Below are 14,931 nucleotides of genomic sequence, written 5' to 3' on the forward strand. Positions count from 1 at the left end.
TCACTTTCAGTCTGTACATGTCCCGAGATCTGAAGTGGGTCTGTTGTAGACAGCACATATACGGGTCTTGTTTTTGTATCCATTCAGCCAGTCTATGTCTTTTGGTTGGAGCATTTCATCCATTTACATTTAAAGTAATTATTGATATGTTTGTTCTTATTGCCATTTTGTTAATTGTTTTGGATTTGTTTTTGTAGGTCTTTTTTCTTTCTTTCCTCTTTTGTTCTCCTCTCTTGTAATTTAATGACTATCATTAGTGTTGTGTTTTGATTGCTTTCTTGTGTGTGTGTGTGTGTGTGTGTGTGTCTATTGTAGATTATTGGTTTGTGGTTACCATAAGATTTTGATATAGCAGTCTATATATATATACAAGATTGTTTTAAGTTGCTGGTTTCTTAATTTCAAATGCATTTCCAATATTCTGCTTTTGTACTTTGCTCTTCTCACCATTGCTGGTTTTGGTATCATATTTGTGTGTGGATGATTTCCTACATTTACTGTATGTTTGCCTTTACCAGTGAGCTTTCCCATTCATAATTTTCTTGTTTCTAGTTATGGCCTTTTCTTTTCCGCCTAGAGAAGTTCCTTTAGCATTTGTTGTAAAGCTGGTTTGGTGGTGCTGAATTCTTTTAGCTTTTGCTTGTCCGTAAAGCCTTTGATTTCTCCAAATCTGAAAAGAGCCTTGCTGGGTGGAGTATTCTTGGTTGTAGGTTTTTCCTTTCATCACATTAAATATATCGTGCCACTCCCTTCTGGCTTGCAGGGTTTCTGCTGAAAAATCAGCTGATAACCTTATGGGGATTCCCTTGTATGTTATTTGTTGCTTTTTTCTTGTTGGTTTTAATATTTTCTCTTTGTCTTTAATTTTTGTCAGTCTGGTTACTATGTGTCTTGGTGTGTTCCTCCTTGGGTTTATCCTATATGGGACTGTCTAGGCTTCCTGGACTTGTGTGTTTCCTTTCCCATGTTAGGGGAGTTTTTGGTTATTATCTCTTCAGATATTTTCTCAGGCCCTCTCTCTTTTTTCTCCTTCTGGGACCCCTGTAATGTCAACGTTGGTGCATTTAACGTTGTCCCAGAGGTCTCTTAGACTGTCCTCATTTCTTTTCACTTTTTTTCTTTTTTCTGTTCTGTGGCAGTGATTTCCACCAATCTGTCTTCCAGCTCACTTATTCATTCTTCTGCCTCATTTATTCTGCTATTGATTCCTTCTAGTGTATTTTTCATTTCAGTTATTGTTCATCTCTGTTTGTTCTTTAAATTTTCTAGCTCTTTGTTAAACGTTTTATGTATCTTCTTGGTCTCTGCCTCCCTTCTTTTTCCAAGATTGTGGATCATCTTTACTATCATTACTCTCTTTTGTCTAACTTTCTGTGTTTGGCCTCTGTTCCTCAGGCTGCAGGATTATAGCTCCTCTTGCTTCTGGTGTCTGTCCCCCGGTGGGTGAGGTTGGTCCAGGGGCTTGTGCAGGCTTCCTGGTGGGAGGGACTGGTGCCTGCCCATTGGTGGGTGGAGCTGGGTCTTGTCCCTTTGGTGAGCAGGGCCATGTCAAGGAGTGTGTTTAGAGGCGGCTGTGGGATCAGGACGACTTCAGGCAGCCTATCTGCTGATGGGTGGGGCTGTGCTCCCATCCTGTTAGTTGTTTGGCCTGAGGCGTCCTAGCACTGGAGCCTGCAGGCTATGGGATGGGGCCAGGTTTCAATGCCAAAATGGTGACCTCTGGGAGAGTTCACAATGATGAATATTCACTGGGGCCTCTGCCAACAGTGTCCTTGCCCCCATAGTCAGCCACAGCCAACCTCTGCCTCCCCAGGAGACCCTCCAAGACCCACAGGTAGGTCTGGCCCAGGCTCCTGTGGAGTCACTGCTTTGCCCTGGGTCCCAGTGCATGTGAAACCTTGTGTGTGCCCTCCAAGAGTATTGTCTCTGCTTCCCCCAGTCCTGTGGAGCTCCTGCACTCAAGCCCCACTGACGTAGCCAAATGCACTAGGGGCTCCTCTTGATGCCATGCCCACAGGCTGGGGAGCCTGACATGGGGCTCAGAACTCTCACTCCTGTGGGGGAACCTCTACGATATAATTATCTTCCAGTTTGTGGGTTGCCCACCTGGTGGGTATGGGATTTGATTATATCGCGAAAGCATCCCTTCTACCATCTCATTGTGGCTTCTTCTTTGTCTTTGGATATAGAATATCTTTTTGGTAGGTTTGAATCTTTTTTGTAGATGGTTGTTCAGCAGTTAGTTGTGATTTTGGTGTTCTTGTGAGATGAGGTAAGCTCAAGTCCCTTTGTTCCACCACCTTGTCTCCCCAGCACCCTTTAGACTTTTTAATGATAGCCATTCTGCACGGCGTGAGGTAGTACATAATTGCAGTTTTGATTTGCGTGAAATTTGTGTTTTAAAAAGATGGTCCGGGGAATTCCCTGGCGGTCTGCGCTTCCATTGCAGGGGACCCCATTCGATCCCTGGTCAGGGAACTAAGATCCCACAAGCCACAGCAGCCCGGCCAAAAAAAGAAGAAAAAAAAAAAAAAAAGATGGTCCAGGTAAGAGTTCCTGGAGAAGATCAAATAGAATATTTGCATCTCAAAGGCATAGGAGGAGAAAGGCAAGTTCCTCCTAGGAGGACTTTGTTCCTTAAAGGCTAGAATTTTGTTTTTCAATACTTACAAGCCTCGGGAATTCCCTGGTGGTGCAGTGGTTAAGAATCCACCTGCCAGTGCAGGGGACACAGGTTCGAGCCCTGGTCCGGGAAGATCCAACATGCCACGGAGCAACTAAGCCTGTGCGCCACAGCTACTGAGCCTGCGCTCTAGAGCCCACAAGCCACAACTGTTGAAGCCCGCAAACCACAACTACTGAAGCTCACGTGCCTAGAGCCTGTGCTCCGCAGCAAGAGAAGCCACTGCAATGAGAAGCCCGTGCACCACAACGAAGAGTAGCCCTCACTTGCTGCAACTAGAGAAAGCCCACGCACAGCAATGAAGACCCAATGCAGTCAAAAATAAATAAAAAATTAATTTAAAAAGAAACAAGCCTCTTAATAGGTGAGGTTGGGGAGTGGTGAAAGGTTTGGTGGGTTTTGTATTGTTTCTGGAGCCACATCTCTGTTCCTGTAAAGAGTAGAATTTTAAAACAAGGACAGTTGTTTTTAATTCCTCAAAGAATTGGGTGGCTACCTCAATGAAAGGACTGACATACCCATTCACCTCTGTTGGAATTTTACGTTCCCTCATTTAGCTTAGGGGACAAGGACCCCCCCAGTAAAATTCCTATCAGGCTCTGAATATCAGCTATGGTCAGTTTAGTCAGACCGGTGGCCTCCCATCTTGGTAATCCATTTACAAACACTTTTGAGGATCCTTCCTGGGTTTAAGAAATTCTTTAACTATGGCCTGCAGCCTCAGATGGTCCCATTTCTTTTTCTTTTTTTTTTTTGAAGTATACTTGATTTACAGTGTTGTGCCTATCTCTACTGTACAGCAAAGTGGCTCAGCTTTACACATATATATTCTTTTTTTAATATTCTTTTTCATTATGGTTTATCCCAGAAGATATTGTTTATCCATTCTAAATGTAATAGTTTGCATCTACCAGCCCCAAATTCCCAGCCCATCCCTTTCCCTCCCTCTCTCTCCTGGCCTTGGCAACCATGAGTCTGATCTCTATGTCTGTGAGTCTGTTTCTGTTTTGTAGATATGTTCATTTGTGCCATATTTTAGATTCCACATATAAGTGATATCATATGGTATTTGTCTTTGTGTTTCTGACTTACTTCACTTAGTATGATAATCTCTCGGTCTGTCCATGTTGCTGCAGATAGCATTATTTCGTTCTTTTTTACGGCTGAGTAGTATTCCATTGTATATATGTACCATATCTTCTTTATCCATTCATCTGTTGATGGACATTTAGGTTATTTCCATGTCCTGGGTATTGTGAATAGTGCTGCTATGAACATAGGGATGATGCAAGTATCTTTTTGAATTATAGTTTTGTCCGGGTACATGCCCAGGAGTGGGATTGCTGGATCATATGGTAATTCTATTTTTAGTTTTCTGAGGAACCTCCATACTGTTTTCCATAGTGGCTGCACCAACTTACATTCCTCAGGTGGTCCCGTTTCTAAAGGTAACCATTTAATAGTGTCTTCAGAGTAGAAAGGCAATTCAGATAGAGGATTACTAGAATGAGTACTCAAAAGGAGGATAGAGGGGAGCAGTAGTTAAAGTTTTAGGTACCATTAATCTTTCATTAGCCTTCTACAACAATTCTTTCAATGAGGCTATTTTGAAATTTTGGAGCTTTTTGGGGCTTCTGCATATCAATTAAAATGGGTACAATAGTTTAAGATGAAAGCTCTCTAAAATTTTAACAATTTAGAAGTTTTTCCAATTCAGAGGATCCAAAGCTTCAAAAAGCTAGCCCTATACAAATATTTCTCCCTGCTAACCTAATTTGTAAAAGAGAAACTCTTACCACTGTTTCCAGTAGACCCTGCAGGCAGACATACAGGAGACTGCCAGCTTTAACTGCATGCAAAAAAATCAGTTTGGGAATGCAAAAAGAGAACCCAATCTTGGCCATTTCCTGGTGGGGTTTCCTCTAATTTCCAATTAAGTACTTGCAAGCATACATAAACCCAGCTGGTATTCCCATAGGTGGCTGTCTGTCTGCACAGGAGCTCTTTGGCCTTTGAGACACGATTTGCCATTATTAATTTGGTAACCTAATTCAGATATGAGATATGATCTGAACAGCATTATGGGGACAGTGTGGTGGATCAAATGTGTGCTGCTTCTGAGTCTAGCTCCCCAAGAATGTTACGCTTTATGGTTGGGCAGGTACTTCTGCCAGTGGGGAGGTTTGGTCAATGCATGGTGCAGATACACAATGCACAGTAGAGAGAGGAAACCAAAGGGCAGAGAAAATTTTTTATGTTTAAATTATCCTTGACTTGCCTTAGAATATGAAATTTTATTTCATCACATGTGATTTATTTTTTTATTTTTCTCCTTTTTTTTTTTTTTTTTGCGGTACGCGGACCTCTCACTGTTGTGGCCTCTCCCGTTGCGGAGCACAGGCTCCGGACGCGCAGGCCCAGCGGCCATGGCTCACGGGCCCAGCCACTCCGCGGCATATGGGATCCTCCTGGACCAGGGCACGAACCCACGTCCCCTGCATCAGCAGGCGGACCCTCAACCACTGTGCCACCAGGGAAGCCCACGTGTGATTTATTAAAGTGAAAAACAGAATGGTTGTAAGTGTATTGATGGACTAGGGAGTAAGACTATGAAGACGGAAGTGACGTGTCAGAGTGAGGATACTTAAGAGGGTACATCCTGTTCCCCTCGTAGGGGGTAGGTTTAGAATATAAGGCTGTGAAGATGGTAGGCAGAGATGAGATTATAAAGAAACTTTCATGCCACTGAGCTTACATATAGGCAGCAGAATTGCTGAAGAATAAGAGGATGTGTATTCATTCAACAAATTATTATTGACCAAATATTTATTGAGTGGCTACTGTGTGCTAAGTACTGAGGAACAAAACAAAACAAAAAAATTCCTGCCTTTGGGGAGTTAACTTTCTAATGGGGAGGCAATCAAAGTGAACACCTTCCAGATTATTATAATGAATGACTTTTAATCATAGTGAAATGGAAAACTGTGGAAGGATTTGAGCAGATGAATAGCATTCTTTGACTTACTCCAGCTGTTGTGTTGGGAATAAACTGGACAACGGCAAAAGCAGGGACGTAATTAAGAAGCAGTTGCAATAATCTAGACAAGAGATAATGGTGGTTTAGAGCATATGGTGGTCATAGCAGTGGAGAGGTTAAAAAGTGGTCAGATTCTGGATCATTTGAAAGTAGAACAAATAGGATTTGCTGACAGGATGGATGTGCTGTTTGAGGGGAAGAAGAGTAAGATTTTTAGCCTGAGGAGCTGAAAGAATGGAGTTGCCATTAACTGAGATGGCAAAGACTACAGGAAGAGGGTGAGATCAGGAGCTAGGTGTTGCATCTGTTAGGTTTGAGATGCCTATTAAACATCAAATGGAGACATCTCATAGGCAGTTGGATATACAGACCTGGAGTTCATGGGAATGGTTCTAACTAGATCTGTGAATTTGGGGATTAAATCAGCATATAGATGAGGTTTAAAGCCAAGACTGACTGAGACTTGATGTAATCCCCAGAGAAGTGAGGTAGAACAAAGAGGGCAAAGGACAGAGCCCTGGGGCACTCCAGTGTTTAGAGGTTAGAAAAAGGAGCGGGAACCAGCAAAACAGACTGATGGAGCAGCCAGAAAGGGAGAAGGAAAACCAGGAAAGAGTGATGTGAAGCCAAGGGAAGAAAGTGTCAGAAGAGGGAGTCACCAGCTGTGCCAGACCCTGGGAGGGGTGGGGGCTAAAGGGAGGACTGAGAATTGATCATTGGATTCAGCAAGTCCAAGTCACTGGTGACCTTGACAAGAGCAGTAAGAGTGGATTCGAGAAGAGAAATCGAACACAGAAGTATTGACGCTCTTTGAGTTTTCTTATAAAAGGAAGGGAAGAAATGCATTGTATTTAGAGGAGTAAGTGGAATTGAGAAAGGATTTTCTTTAAGAAAGGAGAAATAATAGCATGTTTGTCTGCTGATAGAAAGATTCAGTAGAGAGGAAAACATTAATGATGCAGGATAAGGAAGGAGAGCAACATTTATATGGAGCAGAGATAGTTCATCAATGACTACAGGAAAGAAGATAGAATATTTAGGCACAGATGGAGATAGGTGGGTCAGTTTGGAAGTTTGTTAATATTTTCTCTTTCTTAGTGAAATAGGAAGCAAAGACATCAGTTGAGAGGGAGGATGGAGAAGGAAGCACTAGAGGTTTGAGAAGAGGCAGTATGAAATAATTGGGAGGGTGAGAAAGTACATGGAATAAGGAAATAGAGTGAGGGACATATTGAAATATGCTAGGCAGGGCTCCCCTGGTGGCGCAGTGGTTGAGAACCCGCCTGCCAATGCAGGGGATACGGGTTCGAGCCCTGGTCCCGGAGGATCCCACATGCCGCGGAGCAACTGGGCCCGTGCGCCACGACTGCTGAGCCTGCGCTCTAGAGCCCGCGAGCCACAACTACTGAGCCCACACACCACAACTACTGAAGCCTGTGTGCCGTAACTACTGAAGCCTTCGCGCCTAGAGCCTGTGCTCCGCAACAGGAGAGGCCACCGCAATGGGAGGCCCGCATACTGCAACGAGGGGAGGCCTGCGTACCACAACGAGGCGTGGCCCCCGCTCACTGCAACTAGAGAGAGCCCATGCGCAGCAACGAAGACGCAACACAGCCAAAAATAAATAAATAAAATAAATTTAATAAATAAATTAAAAAAATATATATGCTAGGCAGCAAAATGAAGACACAGCGTCAGAGAGAGACTAACAGCAAGAAGGCCATTGCAGTGGTCTAAGTGAGATTTGATGAGCTTCTGAATCAATTCAGGTACAATATTGGGCTCATTAGCATATAGGTAGTAGTTCAAGCTTCAAGTATGAATAAAATTGCCCAAAGAGAGCAGACTGACAATAGCAATGGATAGAGGCCACTGGAAGACAAGCTCAAAACTCAGAAGACTCCTCCAGGTAAACAGGAAGAACCATGGGAAAGAGGGCACAGAGGTAAGATTAGTTAAGGCTTATATGTGCCATCTAGGTTGATTACCTGGGAAGTTGTAGTTTTGATGAAGGAACAGGAGAGAACCCCATTTCACTGTTAGATGAGGAGTAAGTAGAAATACGGAGTACAGATAGTAAATAGACCACACTTGCAAGAAAGAAAAGTAGAAGTAGCAAAGCCTGAAACTAGGCCTGGAAAGCCATTCCTTGCAGAGAGAACAGCTTCTGGAAAGACCAGGAGGTATAGAAGTGCACATATAAGGAATTTTAAATAGTTTGATATGAAAACTAAATTTTTAAAAATATTTGATTCATTTCATTTTTTGTTCCTTTGTCTTTTAAAACTGATCAGTGTATAGTTCTCTTTGGGGGAATTGGGGAGGGAGAAGTAACCTTCTATTTAGTTGTATGTATATGTGTCCCTTAGCTAACTTTAAAAAAAAAAAAATACCGAGACTTTCACATGAAGTAGACTTTGAGACTGCTCAAGCTCTTGAAATGGGAAATTAGGCAGTAATATTCTTCTTAATATTGTAATGTGTTCCCATTCTCTACCTGTCATAAAATTTGTATGAAAGCTCCTTTTCCTTCATTTGCTTATTTTAGGAGGCAGCAGAAAATGTCCACTGAACGGACTTCTTGGACAAGTTTGTCCACTATTCAGAAAATAGCACTGGGCCTCGGGATCCCAGCCAGTGCAGTGGTTGCCTATATCCTATACCGCAGATATAGGGAAAGCAGAGGTATGTGAATCCATGACTGTACATACGGAAATGTTTAATCTATGTTCTGGCCTTGTTAAATTGAAATGAAAACTTTCCTTCCAGACTGGGTATCATTTGTTGGGATGTAATTGGCTTTCTCTGAGGGATCTTTTTTTTTTTTTTTTAAATAAATTCATTTATTTTTTATTTTTGGCTGCATTGGGTCTTCGTTGCTGCGCGCGGGCTTTCTCTAGTTGCGGCGAGCGGGGGCTACTCTTCGTTGTGGTGCACGGGCTTCTCATTGTGGTGGCTTCTCTTGTTGCAGAGCATGGGCTCTAGGTGCGTGGGCTCCAGTAGTTGTGACACATGGGCTTAGTTACTCCGCAGCGTGTGGGATCTTCCCGGACCAGGGCTCGAACCCGCATCCCCTGCATTGGCAGGTGGATTCTTAACCACTGCACCACCAGGGAAGTCCCTGTGAGGGATCTTTGGAACAAAGTTTTTTCTCTTCTATGTTAATGTGAAGCTAGTCTGTGAAATAAAGAACTCATTTTATCATTCTTTTGATCTCTTCCCTTCAGCAACACCAGCACTACAATGGGTTCTTTCTTTCTCCTTCTTTTATACCCATACACTTGTTTATATTTTCCTTCTATTGTTAGAAGGCTAACTGTCCAGTCCAGTTTCCCCACAGGTTGGACCTAGGGAGTAGGACCTAGAGAAATGATTTACATACAGACGAGAGAAATTCTGAACCTAGTGGGCTCCTCAGGCAACTTCTAGCCTTCATTCTTCTCCAGGAGTCGTGTCTTGGGGGAAGTAGTTTGCCCAGAATCCATCACTCCTTCCTTGCAGAACCAAATGACTTTCCGTGTTTTAGCATATGAAAACAGTAGCCCAGAGAGAATGCCCATCTTCTGGTCTTTCAGGACCTTTTAATTCCCACTCAGATGCTACTTCTCCTTCTCTTTATGGTTGAAATCCTCAGTTTATCTCTTGCATCCACATCTCTTTGATAGCTAGATTCAGGGGAGGGCAGGTAGTAGCTTTGGGTATTATCTAAGTATGATCTGACGATCTATGCAGAAGAGCGGCTGACATTTGTTGGGGAGGATGACATCGAGATAGAGATGCGAGTCCCCCAGGAGGCTGTGAAGCTCATCATTGGCCGGCAAGGAGCCAATATTAAACAGGTAACTGTGTGAGCAGGCAACGGCTTTCCCAGGGATTGATTCTGCTTTCCCTTCTTTGCCCCCATTCCATAAAACCCACTCACACCATGTATATTTTAAACAGAAAAAATACAGGAACTTATTAGGTAACTGCTGTTTTCCTTCTAGAGATGAGTACTTCTCCCTAGAGAATGGGTGACTTAACTTGAAATGGGGATTTTTAATTGGATGATTCTCAGCCTGGTATAGCTTGAATCATTCCTTTCTACTATGGAATTATGAACTCTCATTAATTGACAGTAACTAATTAATTGCTCCCTGATTCTTTTTACCATCTCCTGTTGTTCAGTTGGAATGTCAGTGAAATAAAATAATTGATTCTCTAATCCAAATTAGGGGGAAAGAGTGTTCTAAACACACAGAAACTGTTTTGGATTAACTGCTATTTGGGGTTACCTTTGTCTCTAATCTCCTTCCATAAGTACACGTAATTGAGGACTGCTTATAGCACCCTGATTTCACTGATTACTGTGTCCAGTTCCGTCTACCTCCAGGGTTAGGTTTAGAGTATCCTTAGCTGACCCAGATGAGAGCTCATCCAGAGTGTACTACCACATATCCTTTTCTCTGCAGCTACGAAAACAGACAGGTGCTCGGATCGATGTGGACACGGAGGATGTAGGAGATGAGCGGGTGCTGCTTATCAGTGGTTTTCCTGTTCAGGTGTGCAAGGCCAAAGCAGCAATTCATCAGATCCTGACTGAGAGTACCCCAGTGTCTGAGCAGCTCTCAGTTCCCCAGAGATCTGTGGGCAGAATCATAGGTACCACTGGACAGCTTCCTCTGCTGTTTCCTTTTTTGTTTACCTTTGCCTTTCTTTCACACCTTCCCAAGGGTTTCTCCTGACCTACTTCGCTTCACCTTGCTGAGAAAAAAAGGCAGGGACATTGAGACCAGAGCTTTACTTTTTTACAGAAGTAAAATCAGTGGTAAAGCAAAACTCATTATCTCAAGAAGTTGTATGATCTGAACCTTACAAATAGGTTCCAGAAGGGTTCAGGTAAATGTATTTACCTCAGATTTTTAAAGGGAAGCTAAGGATGCTCATTTTATCCCAAATCTTTCAAGACAGTGCTCTAGAAAGCACCTATTATGCCTTCCCATGGAGCATTCCTTACGCTGCTGGAAGAGGCAGAGAAATGTCCTGTTCCTGGTCCAGTGTTTCACACACCGTGTAGGGTATCTTCTAATGAAGTGGGGATGTAAAGTATGCCGAGTGGCCAAAAAATGCAAGTGACATGACCACATTAACCTAGCCAATGTGTAGAATTTAAATAAAATGGATAGAGCAAATAATCCAGTATTCCCCTTAGTATAGTACAGATTTCAGTAGCTCCTGCTTTCCATTCACTATCTTCCATTCTGTTTAGTTTGAAAATGAGAACTGACTCTCCCCTCCTAGTATGTACAAAACAGTGGTGTCTCTAGTAGTTAAGGTTACTGAGGAGGGAAGGACAGGTTTTTATGTATTATTCAATGCAGGGAGAGGCGGCGAGACAATTCGTTCTATCTGTAAGGCCTCGGGAGCCAAAATAAACTGTGACAAAGAATCAGAGGGGACATTGCTACTATCAAGACTTATAAAAATCTCAGGAACACAGAAGGAGGTGGCAGCAGCTAAGGCAAGTAGCTGATAGATTTGAATTGTATCTAAGAGTGAGAAGAACACTTTACTCCATCCCAGGTCAATATCTGGCCACGTAGATATCATCCCTTGTCTTATTTTCCACAGCATTTGATACTGGAGAAAGTTTCAGAAGATGAAGAACTTAGGAAGAGAATTGCTCATTCTGCAGAAACCAGAGTCCCACGGAAGCAGCCAATCAGCGTAAGAAGAGAGGAAGTGACAGAGCCAGCTGGGGCTGGAAAGCCAGCTTTATGGAAAAACACTGGCACTAGCTTGGAGCAGGCTGCACCTCTGGCAGTTCCTCCCCGCAGAGGAGGTGGCGACACGTCTGTTGTAGGACCAGAAGAGCGTTCCTGCAGGAAACCTAATGATGACAACCTTCAGAAGTTTGGAGCCCAGACCAGTCCAGAGACATCCATGTTTGAAAGTATGTAAGAAAGAGGGAACCCATGAGCCATATGGAAGATAGAAAAAGTGGCTTAGATAACCCAAAATAGGAAACAATAAAAAAAAATTCTATTTTCTCGACTACACTTACAAGTCTTTAATCACAGATAGGACTTTCTGGCAATATTTTACTTGGGATTAGTACTAAGCACAAATACTTTTTTTCTGAATACAAACCAGCTAATTTTAGAAAACAATATAGAAATATGCTAGTTCACAGGAAACTAGTCTGTGATAATAGATCAAATAATTGAATTACATGGTATTCTTCCTCCAGACCTATTTATTTAAATAAGTAAAATACTGAGTCCAGTTTTTTTCCTGAATCATTACTGTTTTAAAAGATCTACCTCATTCAAGAAGAATAAAAAGGCTGTGGGCTGTTTCTTCTATGTATAGGTGGGCAGGGAAGACCAGGGCCCCTAAGAGGTTCATAGACTTGTCCAGGGTCACATAATGAGTCAGTGGTAGAAAGGGATCTGGAACAGGCCCACATCTGTCCATGTATCTTCTCCCTGGTCCATGCTGCAGCTAGCATATGGGGATTTCCCTTCATTATAACTGGTGGCTGATTTGAATATGTGGCAGATGACTAAGAATGTGACCGAACTCTTATTACTCAGATACATAGAAAGGAACAGAACATAGCTTAGTATTTTTCTTCAGGATGTTCTTGTATGATGCATCTAGTTGTCACTCTAGCCATTTTTAAATGGTGGTAGCCACTGGGTATTTGTACCTCTCACCCTCCTGATGCAGTCTTCCCATTTCAACCAGAGATGATTCTAGTAATGGTCACCATATTAGGTAATAATGATTCTGCAGCTTAACTTGCTTATCCCTGTGGTTAGTCCCCAGTCCAGACTTCAGTTTCCATGCTGATGAATTCCTAGAAGTCTATGTCTCTGCCTCTGAACATCCTAACCACTTCTGGATCCAAATCATTGGCTCCCGCAGCCTGCAACTGGATAAGCTTGTCAGGGAGATGACCCAGCACTATGAAAATAGTCTGGTGAGTTGCCATAGGGACAGGGCAGGGGTTTGATGGAAAGCGGGCATATCTTTTTCATTGTGACATATTCTCTTCCCTTTTCTGTGGAGCAGCAGCTTGTTCTTCCTTCCTTCTGGTATCCACGGTTTACTTTTTGGCCTACCCCTTCCTAACTCTGCCCTCTCCTGCCTCCTCATCCCCTTGTGTAGCCTGAAGACTTGACTGTGCATGTAGGAGACATTGTCGCAGCACCTTTACCTACAAATGGTTCCTGGTATCGAGCCCGAGTCCTTGGCACCTTGGAGAATGGGAACCTGGACCTCTACTTCGTTGACTTTGGAGATAATGGATATTGTCCACTGAGGGACCTCAGGGTGCTCAGGTCAGCGTGGGGGACAGGCTGGAGTCAGGCTGGAGTCTCACTTACTGACTCAGTCCTGGCCGTAGGGTGGTGAGCTGTTGGCACTTATCACCAGGAGGCGTTGGAAGAGAACCTCTTTACAGTGCTCAGATGATTATCATCTTCTGCAGCGCTAACTGCTGTCTAGAAGCCAGGAATATAAGAAGGCCCTTCTGGCACTAGGATTCTAATTTGAATTTCTTTCATTTTAGGAGTGACTTCCTAAGCCTTCCATTTCAAGCAATAGAGTGTAGTCTGGCACGGATAGCCCCCTCAGGTAAATTAGTCCTATTACCTATTGACTTTGCCTCCATATAGAATAACTTTCATAGAGCACGTGGGAGGGAGTCTCACATTCCCAGGCTTTTTGAGTTCTGGGGACTCAGGTGCCTTTTCATCACCAGTGCTAGAAAGCAACGGTCAGAAACGTGCCTGGCAGTCAGACATAGGTGCCTTTTGAAGTAGACAAAGGTAGTTCCGGTTTTCCTCCAGGACATAATCCCACCCCCGTCAGCACTGACCCCTTCTTAGGCTCTCTCTACAATTTTTTATGAGGTGAACAATGGGAAGAGGAAGCTTTGGATGAGTTTGACAGACTCACTCACTGTGCTGGGTGGAAGCCCCTGGTGGCCAAGATCTCTAGCTACGTCCAGTCTGGGATCTCAACTTGGCCCAAGATCCACTTATACGACACTAGCAATGGGAAGGTAAGACTGGGGTTCACACGTTGCTCACTGTCTCTTCAGTGTATTTATAGCCTCATTTACTTTTTCTCTCCCAGAAACCCTTATTTGATGATATTCCTAACTCATAAGATCCTGCTTACTGAACCACCAAAGGAATTTTTTAAAGTATCAATCCTAGCTCTTCTGCCCTATTTCCTCTGATTTGCCCTTCCTTCAGAGAGAACATCGTTCCCTTTTCATCTTTCTTCTCAGAAACTTGATATTGGGTTAGAATTAGTTCGTAAAGGATACGCAATTGAGCTTCCTGAAGACGTGGAAGAAAACAGAGCTGTCCCAGTAACGTCGCCCAATGTGGTGAGTGAGCATTGTAGTCATTCAGGGTGCTGCTTTGGGGCAAATCTGGTGCCTTGAGACAAGAGGGCTTCTAGTCGTGCATGAGAGTTTGTAGAGCGTTCTCTTCTCTTAAGGACTCTGAGTTGCTCCACTAGTTGGTCAGAGAAGACCTTGTGTGCCTCAGCAGCCAAACCGGATTCTGTGAGCAAAATGATGGGGCGGCTTCTCCTTTCCCACCAGCCAAACACATTCTTCCTTTTTCTCTTGTTTTCATCCCTTCAGGCCACAGAAACAGATGTCTCTCTCCGCAGCACGGTCACTGAGACCAAGAAGAGTCCTGGAGAGATGGCGCATACCCTGTCCTGCCTCAGTTTATTAGGTACAAACAGCATTTTCTCCCTAGAGCATCTCTGGACGTTACCATTTCTTAATCAGCCTCTCCAACTAGGGAGGTTGTTAAGACTTACCTCTTAACCCAGGTGGTCATCGAGCACCAAGAAGCCCATTTTTTCCCCTGAGCCTCAGTGGCAGTGCCTGCTAAATTAGGGCAGTGTCTGACTTTATCCTCATTTCCCCTACATAGAAGCTGCCTCTGTGTCTGGTGATGATAACCTTGAAGATGACTACTTAGTCTGAAGTCACCTTCAGTTGCCTCAGCCATCCACTTTGCGGTAAGTAGAGCTATCATCTATCTGTAGCAACAGGAAAGTAATGAGGGTGACAACAGGGGCCTTGCCTCTTCCCCATAGCCCATCTTACCACTACTTCTCTGCAGCTGCTTTCCTGTAGCTTTACTTTCAGACTGAGCCCTTTCAAGCTTTTTGTGTCTTTGTGTCTTTGGCAGGATTT

General features: G+C 43.5%; 1 protein-coding gene across 2 annotated transcripts; it reads left to right on the forward strand.

Moving 5' to 3' along the window:
- Nucleotides 1-8,266: 8,266 nt before the first annotated feature.
- TDRKH (tudor and KH domain containing) lies at nucleotides 8,267-14,718 on the forward strand (the record flags this gene model as incomplete). Of its 2 annotated transcripts, XM_082662445.1 has the most annotated exons (12): nucleotides 8,267-8,405; nucleotides 9,453-9,559; nucleotides 10,172-10,361; nucleotides 11,081-11,220; nucleotides 11,331-11,652; nucleotides 12,524-12,684; nucleotides 12,873-13,045; nucleotides 13,276-13,340; nucleotides 13,619-13,770; nucleotides 14,002-14,103; nucleotides 14,365-14,461; nucleotides 14,666-14,718. In XM_082662445.1, the coding sequence occupies 12 exons, from the start codon at nucleotides 8,282-8,284 to the stop codon at nucleotides 14,716-14,718; spliced, it is 1,686 nt and encodes a 561-aa protein (XP_082518571.1). The 2 variants fall into 2 exon arrangements, with proteins under 2 accessions (XP_082518571.1, XP_082518572.1); XM_082662446.1 differs by lacking the exons at nucleotides 11,331-11,652; nucleotides 12,524-12,684; nucleotides 12,873-13,045; ... (3 more) ...; nucleotides 14,365-14,461; nucleotides 14,666-14,718 and having other exon boundaries at nucleotides 8,282-8,405; nucleotides 10,172-10,261; nucleotides 11,081-11,134.
- Between the last annotated feature and the right edge of the window lie 213 nt (nucleotides 14,719-14,931).

The sequence above is a fragment of the Grampus griseus genome (assembly GCF_964374135.1).
Source record: "Grampus griseus genome assembly, chromosome: 1".
NCBI classification, from domain to species: domain Eukaryota; kingdom Metazoa; phylum Chordata; class Mammalia; order Artiodactyla; family Delphinidae; genus Grampus; species Grampus griseus.